The sequence below is a fragment of the Cuculus canorus genome, chromosome 2 (genome assembly GCF_017976375.1).
Source record: "Cuculus canorus isolate bCucCan1 chromosome 2, bCucCan1.pri, whole genome shotgun sequence".
Classification (NCBI taxonomy): Eukaryota; Metazoa; Chordata; class Aves; order Cuculiformes; family Cuculidae; genus Cuculus; species Cuculus canorus.
This window is the reverse complement of record NC_071402.1, coordinates 161,576,418-161,590,567: the sequence shown is the minus strand read 5'-3', so window position 1 is coordinate 161,590,567 and position 14,150 is coordinate 161,576,418. Positions and strand designations below refer to the sequence as shown.

At 54.9% G+C, this 14,150-nt stretch overlaps 1 protein-coding gene across 2 annotated transcripts in view; it reads left to right on the top strand.

Annotated features, from left to right (window-relative positions):
• AGAP3 (ArfGAP with GTPase domain, ankyrin repeat and PH domain 3) overlaps positions 1–14,150 on the top strand; it is a 116,770-nt gene that overhangs the window by 63,967 nt on the left and 38,653 nt on the right. For both annotated transcript variants that reach the window (XM_054058403.1, XM_054058405.1), the window contains exons 10-11: positions 4,928–5,032; positions 11,730–11,898. In XM_054058403.1, the coding sequence (XP_053914378.1) occupies positions 4,928–5,032; positions 11,730–11,898 (274 nt within the window). The remainder of the gene's footprint in view (positions 1–4,927; positions 5,033–11,729; positions 11,899–14,150) is intronic.

Here is a 14,150-nt window from a genome sequence, read left to right as displayed (position 1 = left end):
AGGGGCTGGAGCATGTCCAGAGAAGGGAACGGAGCTGGGGAAGGGTCTAGAGCCCAGGGTTTGTGGTAGCATCTGGGGGCGCTGGAGCTGTTTAGTCTGTAGAAGAGGAGGCTGAGGGGAGACCTCATCACCCTGCGCAGCTCCCAGAAAGGAGGTTGGACCCAGGTGATGGTTGGGCTCTGCTCCCATCTGACAATGACAGGATGAGAGGGAATGTCCTCCAGTTGCACCAGCGGAGATTTAGGTTGGATACCAGAAAATATTCCTTCATGGAAAGGAATGGTGAAGCCCTGGCAGTGGTGAAGTTTCCATCCCTGGAGGTGTTTAAGGAATATGTAAAGGTGGCACTTTGGGACAGTGTTCAGTTGGCTCGGTGGGTGATGTTTGGACTGGATGAGCCTAGAAGTCTTTTCCAACCTCAATGTTTCCATGATTCTCTGATCTGCTTATACTCCTTCGCATCCCTCAGAATGGGATGGCAACAGCTGATGGCACGGCTGATGGCAACAAGCACCATATTTGGGGTGCTGGTCGATACCTTCGGGAGCCGTTTGGTTCCTATGCTTGGAAGAATGAGCTCAGAGCGTGGGGGCTGTGGGGCAGCAGTGAGGTGGTCGGACTGCAGATGCCTTCCATGATATCCATGGCTGCCATCCCTGTGACCTGTGCATGGTCTCTCCCCGGGCTCTGTGGGAAGAGGCCTTGCACTAGGGAATGCCAGCCACCATGTTTGGCTGCTTGGGGTTTCCACACAGAGCCAAGTGTGGTGGCCAGGAAGGCCAGCCGTGGAGCAGGAGGCTGGATTGGGTGTTGGAGAAAAGAGGAACGCTAGGAGGAGATGTGTGGCGGAGAAGGGACATGTGCCACTGTGTGGTGTGGTGGCTGGGTGTCCTTGTCACAGCCTTCACCAGCACAACTGGGAACAGTATCTCTGGTGGCCTCCTCCATCTCCTGTGTGCCCCATGCACACCTGGAGAAGAGGAAGATCCCCCATGTGAGAGGTGAGACCATGGAATCATTGAGGTTGGAAGGACCTCTAAGTTCATCGAGTCCATCTGTCAGCCCAACCCCACTGTGCTGAGTAAACCATGTTCCCAAGTGCCACGTCTGCGTGTTCCTTGGACACCTCCAGACATGGAGACTCCACGGCTTCCGTAGGCCAGGAATACTGGGGCCCCTTACATCCAGGTCAGCACCTTCTCTGCAGCAGGAACCTCTGCTGGGGCTGCTCTGTGCCATGGACTCGGGATCATAGAATCGTAGAATCATGGAATCATAGAATGGTTTGAGATGGAAATGACCTTAAAGATCGTCGAGTTCCAGAATCCCTTTGCCGTGGTGTCCTGTCGGTGATGCATCGATTCACATGTTCTGGCCAGGTAGGAAGAGTTTCTTGGCAGCTGGACGCTCGTTTCTGAGAGGTGGGTTAATTAGGCCAGGAGAAGGAGCTTCCCCAGCTGTTAGTTACTAGGAACGAACTCCTAATTGCACAGCGTCTTCTTGGGAAGGCTGTGCTGAGTGTTCTGGCCTCCCCGGGGTCCCCAGGTCCCTGGCTCAGCCTGGGTCGTGTGCTCCAGCAGGGCCCAAGGCGGGTAGCTCCTCCTCCTCGGGAGCGGGGATCATGCTGGGAGCTGAGATTACATTTAAATTGCCATTTGCATTTTCCAATCAATACGCGACTTCACAATTAAGTTTGGTGTTAAAATTCTTAGCAAAAAAAGTGAGTGGAAGGGAGATTTGTGGAGCAAACGAGTCCTTTGGGGGCCATCGCCGCTCCCTGCTTCATTACGCTGCATATTGCTGCCGCTGCATTTACCGCGCGCCACCGCGATCCCACCCCGGCACCGGGACCGTGCGCCGGCCCGCAGAATGCCAGGAGAAAAGGGTAACGTGGGGAGAGGGAGAGCCTTGGGTGCTCTTGCCTTTCATCCCTGGCAGCTTCTTTCCTTCCTGTGGGAATTCCACCCTCGAGGAGAAACTTGCCGAAGAGTTCCAGGAGAAGCAGAGGGAGCTAGAGATGCAGCAATGGGAAATGGCGCGGTGGTCTTGGCAGAGCTGAGGAGCCGTCTGGGAAGCATGGGAGCATGCTGAGGATGCACGAGGAGGGGATGAGATCAGCTGTGGGATGTGCCTGGTACTCTCTACAGTGTTCCACCTTGTTTTGTCCTCCCTGTGATGTGGTAGGGTCTGTGCTCCAGGAAAAACAGAGTTCATGGAGGGGTTGAGGTTGGCTGTGGGATTTGCCCAGTCCCGTCTCCCGCATTCCGTCTTGTTTTGTCCTCCCTGTGCTGGAGTGGAGTTGGTCCTCCAGAGGACCAGAGCTTTCTGGAAGCTGCCAGGCCAAACTTCTACATTCCACCATCAAACCAGAAGATACTGGGCCACAGAGATGTGACCTTGGTGCAGCCAGCACAGCAACACCGTTAAAGCCTGGCATCCTCTTGGATTCTGTCCCCTGCCTCTTGAGCTCCAACCCAGCAGGAAATATGAGAAGTGGTGACTGCCTCATCCCTGGAGGTGTTCAAGGCCAGGTTGGACGGAGCTTGGAGCAACCTGATCCGGTGGAAGGTGTCACTGCTCATGGCAGGGGGTTGGAACTGCATGGGCTTTGCGGTCCCTTCCAATCCAAACCATTCCATGGTTCTATGATAACAAGGCTCACCAAGCCCTGTCACAGCAAGCCCTACTTGGTGGCGTGGAACCCATTCCCACGTGCAGGACCTTGGCTAGGTTGTGCTTAAACCCAGGCTGGTCCAGGATCCCAGTTTGGTAGGCGGTAATTAGTGCTAACGACAAGCTGCTGCAGGGATTGTTGATTTCCATGGTTCCTTGAAGTTTGTGTTTTCCTTGAGCTCGTTCGGGAAGACCTCAATTAAGGAGAGTGACTCAAGTGTGGTGTGGTGGGACTTCTCAATGGGTGCCTCGACGGGGCATGGATTTACTGTGCATGGTTGCACTCATTCCTGTTTCTCCCTGTGCAGTGAGACCGTTCCCTTGACCGGCTTTTGCTCTGTGCGTTAATGGTTTTATGGATTTTGTGCCATTGGTTTTGAACGGTCAAAACCCTTACGGAGCGCTAAAATGCATGAGTCAGCACAGTTCCCATTGCCATCAGATGTTGCCAAAAGCCACCTCAGACTTCTCTGATGGCCTCTTCCTACATGGGTTGGCCTTGGCCACGCTGCTGTCCTCTCGTTCTTTGCCGATTGCCCCTTGTGGTGGCTTTTCCATGCATTTGCCCAGCATAAGTGTCCGGCTCCGTGGCCGGAATGACAAAGGTCACTGCTTTTCCTCTTGCGGATCCTGGCAAAGCACGCGTGTTTGGGATGCTCCTGTGTTCCACCACATGTTCAGTGCTACTGAGTGGGCTCTTCGGCTGATTCTCTCAGAGCTCCTGGAGGTGAGAGATCAGATCCTGCCACCAACATGGCTTGACTTCCGCTTCCTCTCCCTTGTGTGAGCAGGAGGCATTCCCTTTCCACTCTCTGTGCTTCCTGGGTACGGAATGTCGGTGCTCGTGGTGCTCTTCCTGCATCGTCAGTTGCCGATTTCACAGTCATGGCTGGCAGCGCTGTTACCCCAGCGTGTGCCAGGCCTGACTACTTCATCGGGGCTTTCCACAGAGTGGGCACAGCAGCCCCGGTCTCCAGGCACTGGGATGGGGTTCCTAAATATGCCAAGCTTGGCAGGATGGAGACTTTCTCCCTGGGCTTGTGAGGAGCTGCTGGCCCAGGGCGCGGATTTTTGCTATGCTGGGAACAGCTGGTCTGGGTGTCGGTCCAGACACCGCTCTTGGAAAGCCTTGCCTGATCCAACTTGTTCCCAGACTCCATTATTCATCCAGACTTTGGTTCCCCTGTGCTGTCCTTCCCTCCCTGCCAGAATTCCTGATGTTCCCTCCCTGGTCCCGTCTCCAGAGCCCTTGTGCCTGGCTCTTTGCCCTGTTTCCCTTCTCCCTCCCCACCTCTAGTCTCATGTGGTTGGGGATGGGTCCTGCTGGACACAGATGTCCTGGGGAGGCAGAACTGGATGGGGAGAGTGTTGGGAGGTACCAAGCTCCAGTGAGTGTTGGTTCAGATCAATGGAAGTTGGCTCTGGGTTGGGCTGATGGGAGGAGGGAGCTTGTCTAGAGGAGGGGAATGGAGCTGGAGAAGGTCTGGAGTCCAAGGGTTCTGGAGTGGCTGAGGATCCTGTGGCTGTTTAGCCTAGAGAAGAGGAGGCTGAGGGAAGACCTCATCACTCTCTGCAGCTTCTGGAGAGAAGATTGGAGCCAGGCAGAGGTCGGGTTCTGCTCCCAGGTGACAGGGGATGGGATGAGAGGAAATGACCTTAAGTTGTACCAGAGAAGTTTTATATTGGATATTAGGAAATATTCCTTCATGGAAAGAGTGGTGAAGCCCTGACAGAGGCTGACCAGGACAGTGGTGGAGTCTTCTACAGGTGGAGCCTGTAGAAGTGGCACTTTGTGACAGGGTTCAGTGGGCATGATGAGGTTGGGCTGATGGTTGGACTGGATGAGCTTGGAGGTCTTTTCCAGCCTCAGTGACTCCATGATTCTATGATACAGGGCATGTGGACACAATCCTTTTCAGGTCCTGGGAGTGTGCTGTGCCCAAAGACCACAGGAAAGGTCTCCTGTAAAATCCTGATGGGACAGGATTGTGGGGTAGGTCCCTCAGAGGTTCAGGGCATCAGTACTGACATGTGGAGACCCTCATCTCTGAGGACGGGTGGGAAGAAGAGCCGTGCAGTCTTTTTCCTACTGATCCCAGGGAGGATGCTCTTGGAAAGGCCAGCCCAGAAGGTGTTTTCTGATAGCTGTGCCTCCTCAAAGACCGTTTTTCAAGGGCAGTGCTGGAGCTGAGTGGGAAGTGCTTGGGCTAGACTCATGACCCTTGGTCTGAGACTCATGACCCTTCTCTTGCAGGGCATCCTCCTCAAGCGCAGCGGAAAGTCCCTCAACAAGGAGTGGAAGAAGAAGTACGTGACACTGTGCGACAACGGAGTCCTCACCTACCACCCCAGCCTGCACGTGAGTATGGTGCAGGGATGGGGAGAAGAGTGGGTGGGATGGGGCAGTGTTCATGCTGTGGCTTCTGTGGGTCCTCCTGTAGATACTGCACTCGGGGAGCTGCTTGGAAAGAGTCTGGCAGCTGATGAGAGACCTTCTGCCTGCAGCAGAGGTGGTTCTTACCGGGATCTGGAGAAACTCTCTTCCCTCTTGTGGAGGCTGTTGCTGCAGTGCCAGGTGGTGACCCAGGGACTGGTGTCAGGTCCAGTTCTGTTCAATATGTTTATTGATGATCTGTATTGAGTGCTCCCTCAGTCAGTTCATGGATGACACCAAGTTGGGGGGAAGTATTGACCTGCTTGAGGGCAGGAAGGCTCTGCAGAAGGATTGAGACAGGCTGTATCCGTGGATGGAGGGTGGGAAGGCTCTGCAGAGGGACATGGCCAGGCTGGATGCATGAGCTGGAGGGCAGGGAGGTTCTGCAGAGGGATCTGGCCGAACTGGATCCATGGGCTGAGGCCAACAGGATGAGGTTCAGTAAGGCCGAGTGCCAGGTCTTGCACTTGGGACACAACAACCTCATGTAGCTCCAGGCTTGGGGAAGAACAGCTGGAAAGCTGCCCGGCAGAGAAGGACCTGTAGTTGTTGGGTGACAGTGACTGAACGTGAGTGAGCAGTGGCCCAAGTGGCCAAGAAGGCCACCAGCATCCTGGCTTGGATCAGCCATGGTGTGGCCAGCAGGCACAGGGCAGGGATCGTCCCCCTGCGCTTGGCCATGGACCGCATCTGGAATCTTGGGTTCAGTTTTGGGCCTTTCACTCCAAGAAGGACCTTGAAGGACTGGAGCACAAGCAGAGAAGGGAACAGAGCTGGGGAAGGGTCTGGAGCCCAGGGGTTCTGGGAACGTCTGAGAGTCCTGGGGCTGTTTAGCCTGGGGAAGAGGAGACTGAGGGGAGACTTCATTGCTGTCTACAACTGCCTGAAAGGAGATTGTGGAGACGTAGATGCTGGTCTCATCTCCCAAGTGACAGGGGATGGGGTGAGAGGGAATGGTCTCAAGTTGCACGAGAGCAGGTTCAGATTGGACACCAGGAAACATTTCTTCACAGAAGGGGCTCTCAGGCACTGACAGAGGCTGCCCAGTAAGGTGTTGAAGTCACCATCCCTGGAGAGGTTTAAAAGCTGGGCAGAATTAATGCTCAGGGATGGTTTAATGGTGGACAGGTATAATTGGACTGGATGATCTCGAAGGTCTTTTCCAAACAAGAGATTCCATGGTTCTGTGAGAGATGGACAGGAACGCGCTCCGCACAGAGCGATGCTTGGTAAACACATCTTTCTTCTTCCTGCTTCCTGCACTCATCCACTAAATCAGGGGCCACCGCCTCTGCATATCCAGGGTGAGGAGCAGGAATAGAAATCCTCGTGGCTGTGGCTGATGGTGCTGTTTGGGTGTGGAATAATTTTTCTGGCTGCTGGATATTGGGTAATGGAGATGAGGTGCCTGTGCAGAGCCTGCCGAGCTGAGCCGCCAGTCGGTGCCTCGCCGATCCCCTTCGCTGCATGGCTGGGGCGCGCAGCTGCCTCCCCATCCATCTCTGTCGCCTCCCCACTGCGGGGCTAATGACTTCTTCTTCTTCCCTGTTCCCTCTTGAGCACAGTTTGCTGCAGAGACGGCGAGTCACGGACAGGCACACCTGCAACTGCGGCCGCCGCAGCCTCTGCCGAGAGGATGCGCTGTGCCTGGAGAGCTGGATGGTGGCTGGGAATGCTGAGCAGAGCTCGGGCACAGGGCACTTTCTTGGGGTGTGCGGAAACTTCTGCACTTTGTGATGCTCCCAGCCCCTCGATTTGTCCCCATCTCCTCAGACGCAGGAGTGTTGGAGAGCCTTGGAGTCTCTTTCCTTGTTCCTAACCCTCTAATGGGCTTGTGGTGCTCAGGAATCCAGCTCCAGAGCCACCAAAACCTTTAACCCTCCCATCCCTATGCCGGAATGCCACTCATGACGTTTCCTTGCCTGAATCCATGGGAGCTTTGAGGGCAGCATTTTCTCTCTCAGTCTCTGATCCTTGGGCCGTGCTGTCTGATCTGACATTCCATAACTTCGTAATCCCGGTTTTTCGTCTTTATGGAACCAAACCAGGAGAGAGCGGTGGTGGCTGCTATTCTGTGTGTTGGGGGTTATCATGTTTCCATCGGATGCATTGCACGCCAGCATGCAGGATGCTGTTTGACCTCTCTCAGATGCTACACACTGTGGTTCCTCTCCTTTTCATGCTGTTTCTTCCTCAGGGAGGGATTGGGATTGATGCCGGATCCTTCCATTACCACCCTTCTTCTGCATTTTATTCCATTACTGCACTGCCCCAAGTTAAAACTGGTTTTGCTTCCACCTGATGCTGCTGGAGATCCACATGCTGTTGCTAGGAAAGGTTCAGGAGGGGCCTCTCCTCCCCTTTGTTCCACTGGGAGCTTCGAACCTCGCGCTCAGGATGGGGTTGTGTTGCCTGAGAGCAAGGATTGATTGCGTCTGGGCCACAAGACGTGGAGCTGCCCAGCTCTGACTTCTACAAGGATGGGGTTCCACACGCTCCCTCCCTGAGAACTGGGAAAAAGAGCACCTACCATTGTAGAACCATCATAGAATCTTGGAATGGCTTGGGTTGGAAGGGACCACAAAGCCCATCTAGTTCCACCCACCTGCCGTGGGCCAGGACACCTGTCTCTGGATCAGGTTCCTCAAAGCCTCATCCTGGTCTTGAACACCTCCAGGGCTGGGATCTAGGGGTCCTGGTTGATGGCAAGGTAGAATCATGGAACTATAAAATGGTTTGGGTTGGAAGGGACCTCAAAACCCACCCAGATCCACCCCCTGCCATGGGCAGAGACACCTCCCACTGGATCAGGTTGCTCAATGCCTCGTCCAACCTGGCCTTGAACACGTCCCAGGGATGGGGCAACCACTCTGGATCTTCACATTGCTGGCAAAGGCTTTGGCGAGCAGCGAGCCATTAGCAAAGACCCTCCTGCCTTGTCATGTCTTCTCTCCACATGTCCGGTTTAGGACCCACTTGGAGCATAGAGGAAGAGGTGGTTGGGAAGAGGATGTCCCATGGTATCCTCTCCTCTCCAACCTCCAGCATGATTCGGGAGAGGCTGCAGTTCATTTGTCGTGAGTTTGAATCCTGTGGGATGAAGCCAGGTCCCATGTCCGTTCACAGCGCTTGTTAGCGTTGAACAGCCTGGGTCACCAACAAAGCCCTGTGCTCCTGACGAGCTGCTGTGTCACTGCCTTCGTGGCAGCAGCTCCCGGGCCAGCGGATGAGGGAAGAACAGGTCTGTGGGATCCTCAGCCAAGGAGACACTCGGCATCCTGAAGTTCCTGTCTCGAGCTGGGAAGTCCCTCTCTCAAGGTGAGAGGACACGTCGTGGGGATGGAACTTAAGGATGCAGCAGAGGCTCCGTGAGGCTCCACATGGTGGCAAGAGGGACATTCCAGCCCTGGTCAGGATCCTCAAGGCTTGGAGCATTTTGGTGCTGCTCCTCTGTGCCCAATGGCTTTTCCTTGGCCATGGTTCCAGGTAATTCCAGTTGACTTCTCTTCCTTTGCATCTCTGTTACATTCTCTCCTAGCCCCTCCCGAAACAGAGGGATCAGCAGCCCTGCTGCTGCCTTTTTCCTTCAGCAGAGGAGGGAATACCTGCTCTGGATGCATCTGTGCCCATTGGATGAAAGTCGTGGCTCTGGCTGCATCCTGCTCGTGGTTCCACCAACCAAAGGTGTCCTGGTGGAGCTGCTCATCTGCTTTCTGGTGTCCATTGCTTGGACCTATTCCCGGGTCAGGATCTCGGCACTGCCAGCCTCGCTTTGAGGTTGAGCCAGGCTCAAACCAAGGGTTTGCAGCCAGAGGTTGTCAGGGAGGACTCTGGCCAGCTGGTTTCAGCACCAAAATCCAATGTTCCATGACTTTTCATGGAAGCCTGGTCCTGTGGAGCTCCATGATCCTGCTCCCAGTGCCACCTCTGGAGCAGCCAGAGACCTGGGAAGCAGAATGCCTGGAGCTGGAACAGCATGAGCAGCTTTTGCTGGAGGCAGGGATGTTTGAAGCCTGATACTGGGATTTAGTATGCCTACAGGGAAGCTGAGAAGGGACTTTTGATCAGGGAATGCAGGGATAGGACAAGGGGAATGATTTCTAGCTGAAGGAGGGGAGATTGAGATGGGATCTTAGGGAGGAATATTTTCCTGTGAAAGCGGTGAGGCCCTGGCCCAGGTTGCCTAGAAAAGTGGTGGCTGCCAAATCCCTGGAGGTGTTCAAGGCCAGGTTGGATAGGGCTTGGAGCAACCTGATCCAGTGGGAGGGGTCCCTGCCCATGGCAGGGGGTTGGAACTGGATGGGCTCTGAGGTCCCTTGCACTCCAAGCCATCCCAGGATTCCATGATTCTAACTTGCTGTCAACCAGAGCCCCCAGATCCTATCCCTGGAGGTCTTCAAGGCCAGGTTGGATGGACCCTGATGCAGTGAGAGGTGCCCCAGGGAGTTGGAACTGGATGAGCTTTGAGGTCCCTTCCACCCAAGCCATTCCATGATGATTTGATGAAGGTTCCTTCTTCCATCTGCATTTTTCCTACCTTTCTGGGGGCGTGCTCAGTGATGGGAAAAGAACTAGTCCTGCAGCGAGAGCTGTGTGGTTTCCTATTGCTTTTCCAAAGCCTTGGAGAGCAACTGCTGCTGCTGGTGAGGAAGGCGGACGTGGTTCAGCCCAGCTCCGCTGGCCGGGCTGTGCTGTGCCGCACAGAGCCAGAGAGGAAGCTTCTCCCATTTTGCAGCCAGTGGAGCCATTCACACAATCACCTTCTGTTAATTCTATCTGCAACATCAATTAAATTGTTTGTAGAAACTAATTGAATGTGGCTTAATCACACATCTTAATAGCTTTCCACGCTTTGAACTTGTTGTTAATTCCAGTAATAAAATGAAATGAGAGAACTGGCTGGGTAATTAGCGAGGAGGCTTGGGAAGAAATTGCTGTTTTATAGCATGTAATAAAAGCCGTGCGCTGGTGACCGCTCGCTCCGGCAGGCAGCCGGCGACCGCCACAATTGTGCTGAGTGAGGGAAACGCCTCCAGCCCCATGGAGAGTCCCTGCCTGGGGGTGCCCCCAGGCTCCCGCCTGGATGGGAACAACCTGGAGCAGCATTTGGGTGGGCTGCTTGGCTGAGAATTGTGCCCAGCGTGGTGTTTGAGGTCAAGGCAGGGAGCGGCTGGGAGCACGAAAGGGCGTGCAGCCACACTGTCCTGGCTCTCAGGTGCGTGATGAGGCCTGAATGCCTGGAGAGGGGTCTGGGCATCCTGGAAGGAAGAGGAAGGCTCTGAATCCTGTGAAGGATTCAAGCCGAGGGTTTGAGGTGCTGCTGGGAGGTTGTGACTTATGGTTGTGGCCACCTGAGGCCGCAGAGTGTTGTCCGTGCGTCCTGTATTCACTGGGAGCCAAGGGTTGGGAGAATAGTTGTACTTAATCTGGTCTTGTTTGTGTCTTTATCCTCTTGGATCTGGAAGCAGCCAGGGACCATCTCTGCACTAATCTCTTTGGTGCCCTCCTTGTGAAGTGGAGCGAGCCCGAGCCACTCAGCAACAGCTGCAGCCTCACCCTGGACGCTCGCTGCTGCTCCTCTCCCATCGGCAGCGCCCATTCCTGGTGCGGAGCTGGAGAGGATGCACCCACGCCGTGGTTCCTTCCAGACCCTCTGGCTCAGCTTTCAGTCCTGGCTCCCTTGGGCTGCGCCCGGGAGCTAGGCAGGGCATTCCCTGCTGGTAATCCCATCAGTTGGGTCTTCCTGGGAGACAAGTCCAGGGAAGAGCCAGCAGCGTTGGAGAGGGCTGGGGAGTGTGCAGTGAATGCGTTGTGGAGCGGGGAGGGAGCAGAGGACGTAGGACGAGACATAGCCCGGGTTCCGCAGTTCTATTTTGTTGGAAAGGAGAAGTGCCCTTCCGGAGACAGTGCAGGACGATGTTAACAATCCTCCTGCAGAGCTCTTGTCCGTGCAGTGGCTGGTCTGCCAGAGGGAATGGTGAGAGCACCGAGCTGGGAATGCCTTATGGCTGTGCAGGGGAATGAACGAGGGAGTTGTCCTGGGTTGTGTTGGTTTGGGCTTGAATTGTGCTGGCTGTGACTCAAGAGGGAATTCCCAGGTGTCCTGTTCCTTACTCATTCCAATATTGGTTTATTAGCTGGAGAATGGATGTCAGGGAAGCACAACTGCCTCCCACCTTCCTGCTCTTTCGCTTCATCTGATCTTCGATCCCAGCCAGGCTCTCGTGGTATCCACCTGCTCGTGGCAGCATCCGATGTGATTCATATTGGAGGTGACTGGTTCTGGGCATGGTTAGTGAGACTTGGAGCTTCTCTGGCATCGGTTCTAGTGCAGTGGTGAGCTGTGGGAAGCCAAGGCTCTGGATACGTGTGTCAGCAAGCGGCTGGATGTGGACACTGGGAATGTCATTGGGTTGTTCACCCCTGGGCTGCCTGCCTTGAGACTTCCCTGCAGGGCAAGAGAAACCGGCATGGGATGAGCTTCCAGATCCCCCAAGCTGATTCCGGCCATCGGTCCATTAAACATGTGGATGAGTGGCTCTGGGTTTTAGTTCCGATGAGGCAGATGACAGGGTGAGCTGGGGCAGGGCTGACCTCAAACCCCTCTGCCTCTCTGCCACAGGATTACATGCAGAACGTGCATGGGAAGGAGATCGATTTGCTGCGGACCACAGTCAAGGTGCCAGGCAAGCGGCTCCCCAGGGCAACCACGGCAGCGGCGCCCGGCACGAGCCCCAAAGCCAACGGGCTCGCCAAGGAGCGGAGCAGCACACAGCTGGCTGGCGGCACAGGTAGGTGCGGGTGTGGGTGACAGAGCTGGCGGAAGCATCCTTCCCTCCAGAGCGCTGGCAGCACCCAACTTTGCTGAGCTGGGAGCAAAAGCTACTCTGGAATTCCTTGCTTTCACCACTCGTCAGGAGCGCTGTTGGTGGGGGCTGGTATTTCTGGGGGGTTCTCATTCTGGGGAGATCCCATTGGGATGTTACGCTGGTTGGTGTCCAGGATGTAGTGAGTAGAGGAGCTTCAATGAGTGGCGTGAGCTTTCTGAGAGCAACAAGTGGAGTCTGAGGGGTTGCCATGTGAGCTGGAAGCTGCTGCTCCTGAAACCAAGGGAAATCCCAAGCAGGAATTTCTCCTGATCCCTAGCAGGTTCTTTTCTGTGCTCTCCTTTTCCCTCCTCCTGGAGAAATCTTGGTGTGAGGGGCTTGTTTTGAAATCATTATCCCTCTGTGTGCACCTAGGAGAGGCGCGTCTGCGAGTGGAGTGAGGTTTGGGGGGGCTCTGCTTTCCCACAGAGTTGGTGCCACGATGCGTGCGGCTTCCTGTGCTGCGAGAAGGGAATCGTCCAGGGAGCTGTGGAGCTTGGAGCTTTCCGACCCAAGTTCCCCAGGATTTTGCCATTCCTTCCCTGGCCGTTCCCACTCGGTGGTCGGAGTGTTGCCTGCGCCATGCTTCTCAGTGTGGATTTGGGCGCAGACAGAGCGAACGCTGGGAGCTGGTGAGGTCCTCAGCATCACCCATGGCATCAGGAACGGGGCACGCTGGCATTGCTGTGTCCACATGGGGAAATAATCAGCCCTTCTGAACCCAAAGCGCTATTCCTGTGGCATCGGAATTAGTCTGGAGCTGGATAAACTGCCAGGGAATGGTTGTGGTTGCTGCCTTGTGCGCCTCTGCTGGGTTTCCACCACAGCTCACTGCTGCTATTCCTTCACCACCGTGCCCAGATGCGGCAGCAATGCCTGCTGCTCCACCAGCGTGTGTTCCTTGGGGGCTTTGTCCCAGTTCTGGCTCAGGGAAGGCTGCCAGAGCAGTAGGGAAAATTCTAAGACAAAGCATGGAGAAGCTTACGCTGCTCTCAAACCGCATGCCGACATAGCCCTGTATCCTGCTTCCTGCAGGCATCCCAGTCCTGTTTGGCTCACAGGGGCGATTTGAGATGTGACTTGATTACTGATCACTGCTCCTTGGAAAACCGGTGCCTGGAAGGGAGGAAGGCGCAAGGGCTTCCAGTCCGGCTGGCAGAGCTGGAGGAGCCGCAGTGCGCAGGGGCTGAGGTTGGAGTGATTTGAACCAGAGAGGAGGCGTAGCTTCCTGGCAGGAAGGGTAATTAAATGTTGGAATAGTTCATCTGGAGAGCTGGTGGCCTTGGCTCTGCTTGAAGCCTTTAAAGTGAGATCAGTTATCATTCTACAAGGTACTCTCCAGTCAAGCTCCGTGTCGCTGTGTGCAGAGGATCAAACTGGGCTGATAGGATCAAACTGGGTGGATACAATGGCCTTTTCTCATGTAGAAATCCATGCTTTTGGGATCTCCTGGTCACTGCTCCAGGCCACCAGTGCTGTTGGGCTGCCCAGAGCAAACAAACTGAGTGGACACGATCAAGCTGGGTGGACAGAATCAAATTGAGTGGATGTGGTGGCCTTTACTCACATAGAAATCCATGAATTTGGGATCCCCTGGTCGTTGCTCTGAGATACCAGTGCTTCTGAGGAAACAAACTGGGTGGATACGATCGTACTGGGTGGACACAATCAAAGCGGGTGGATGTAGTGGCCTTTTCTCACTCAGAAATCCATGTATTTGGCATCTCCTGGTCACTGCCTGTGCTGCCAGTGCTGCTGGGCTTCCCCGAGCAAACAAACTGGGTGGACACAATCAAACTGGGTGGACATGATCAAACTGGGTGGATGTGGTAGCCTTTTCTTGCTAAGAAATCCATGAATTTGGGATCCTATGGTCGCTGCTTTGGACCTGGCGCAGAACTGCTGGGCTGCCCAGAGCACATCAAACTGGGTGGACACGATCAGACTGGATGGATATAATCAAACTGGGTGGATGTGGTGGCCTTTTCTCATGTAGAACACCGTGAATTTGGGATGCCCTGGTCACTGCTCTGAGCCCGGAGCAGAACGGTGCTGCTGGGCTGCCCAGGGCATGTGCAACAGTGAGGGGCTTGGTGTTAGGACAGCTAACTTGGTTGGATTTTGTGTATCGTGGCTCTGAGTGGCTCTGCCATGGCCAGAAATGTTTTTCCTCCTGG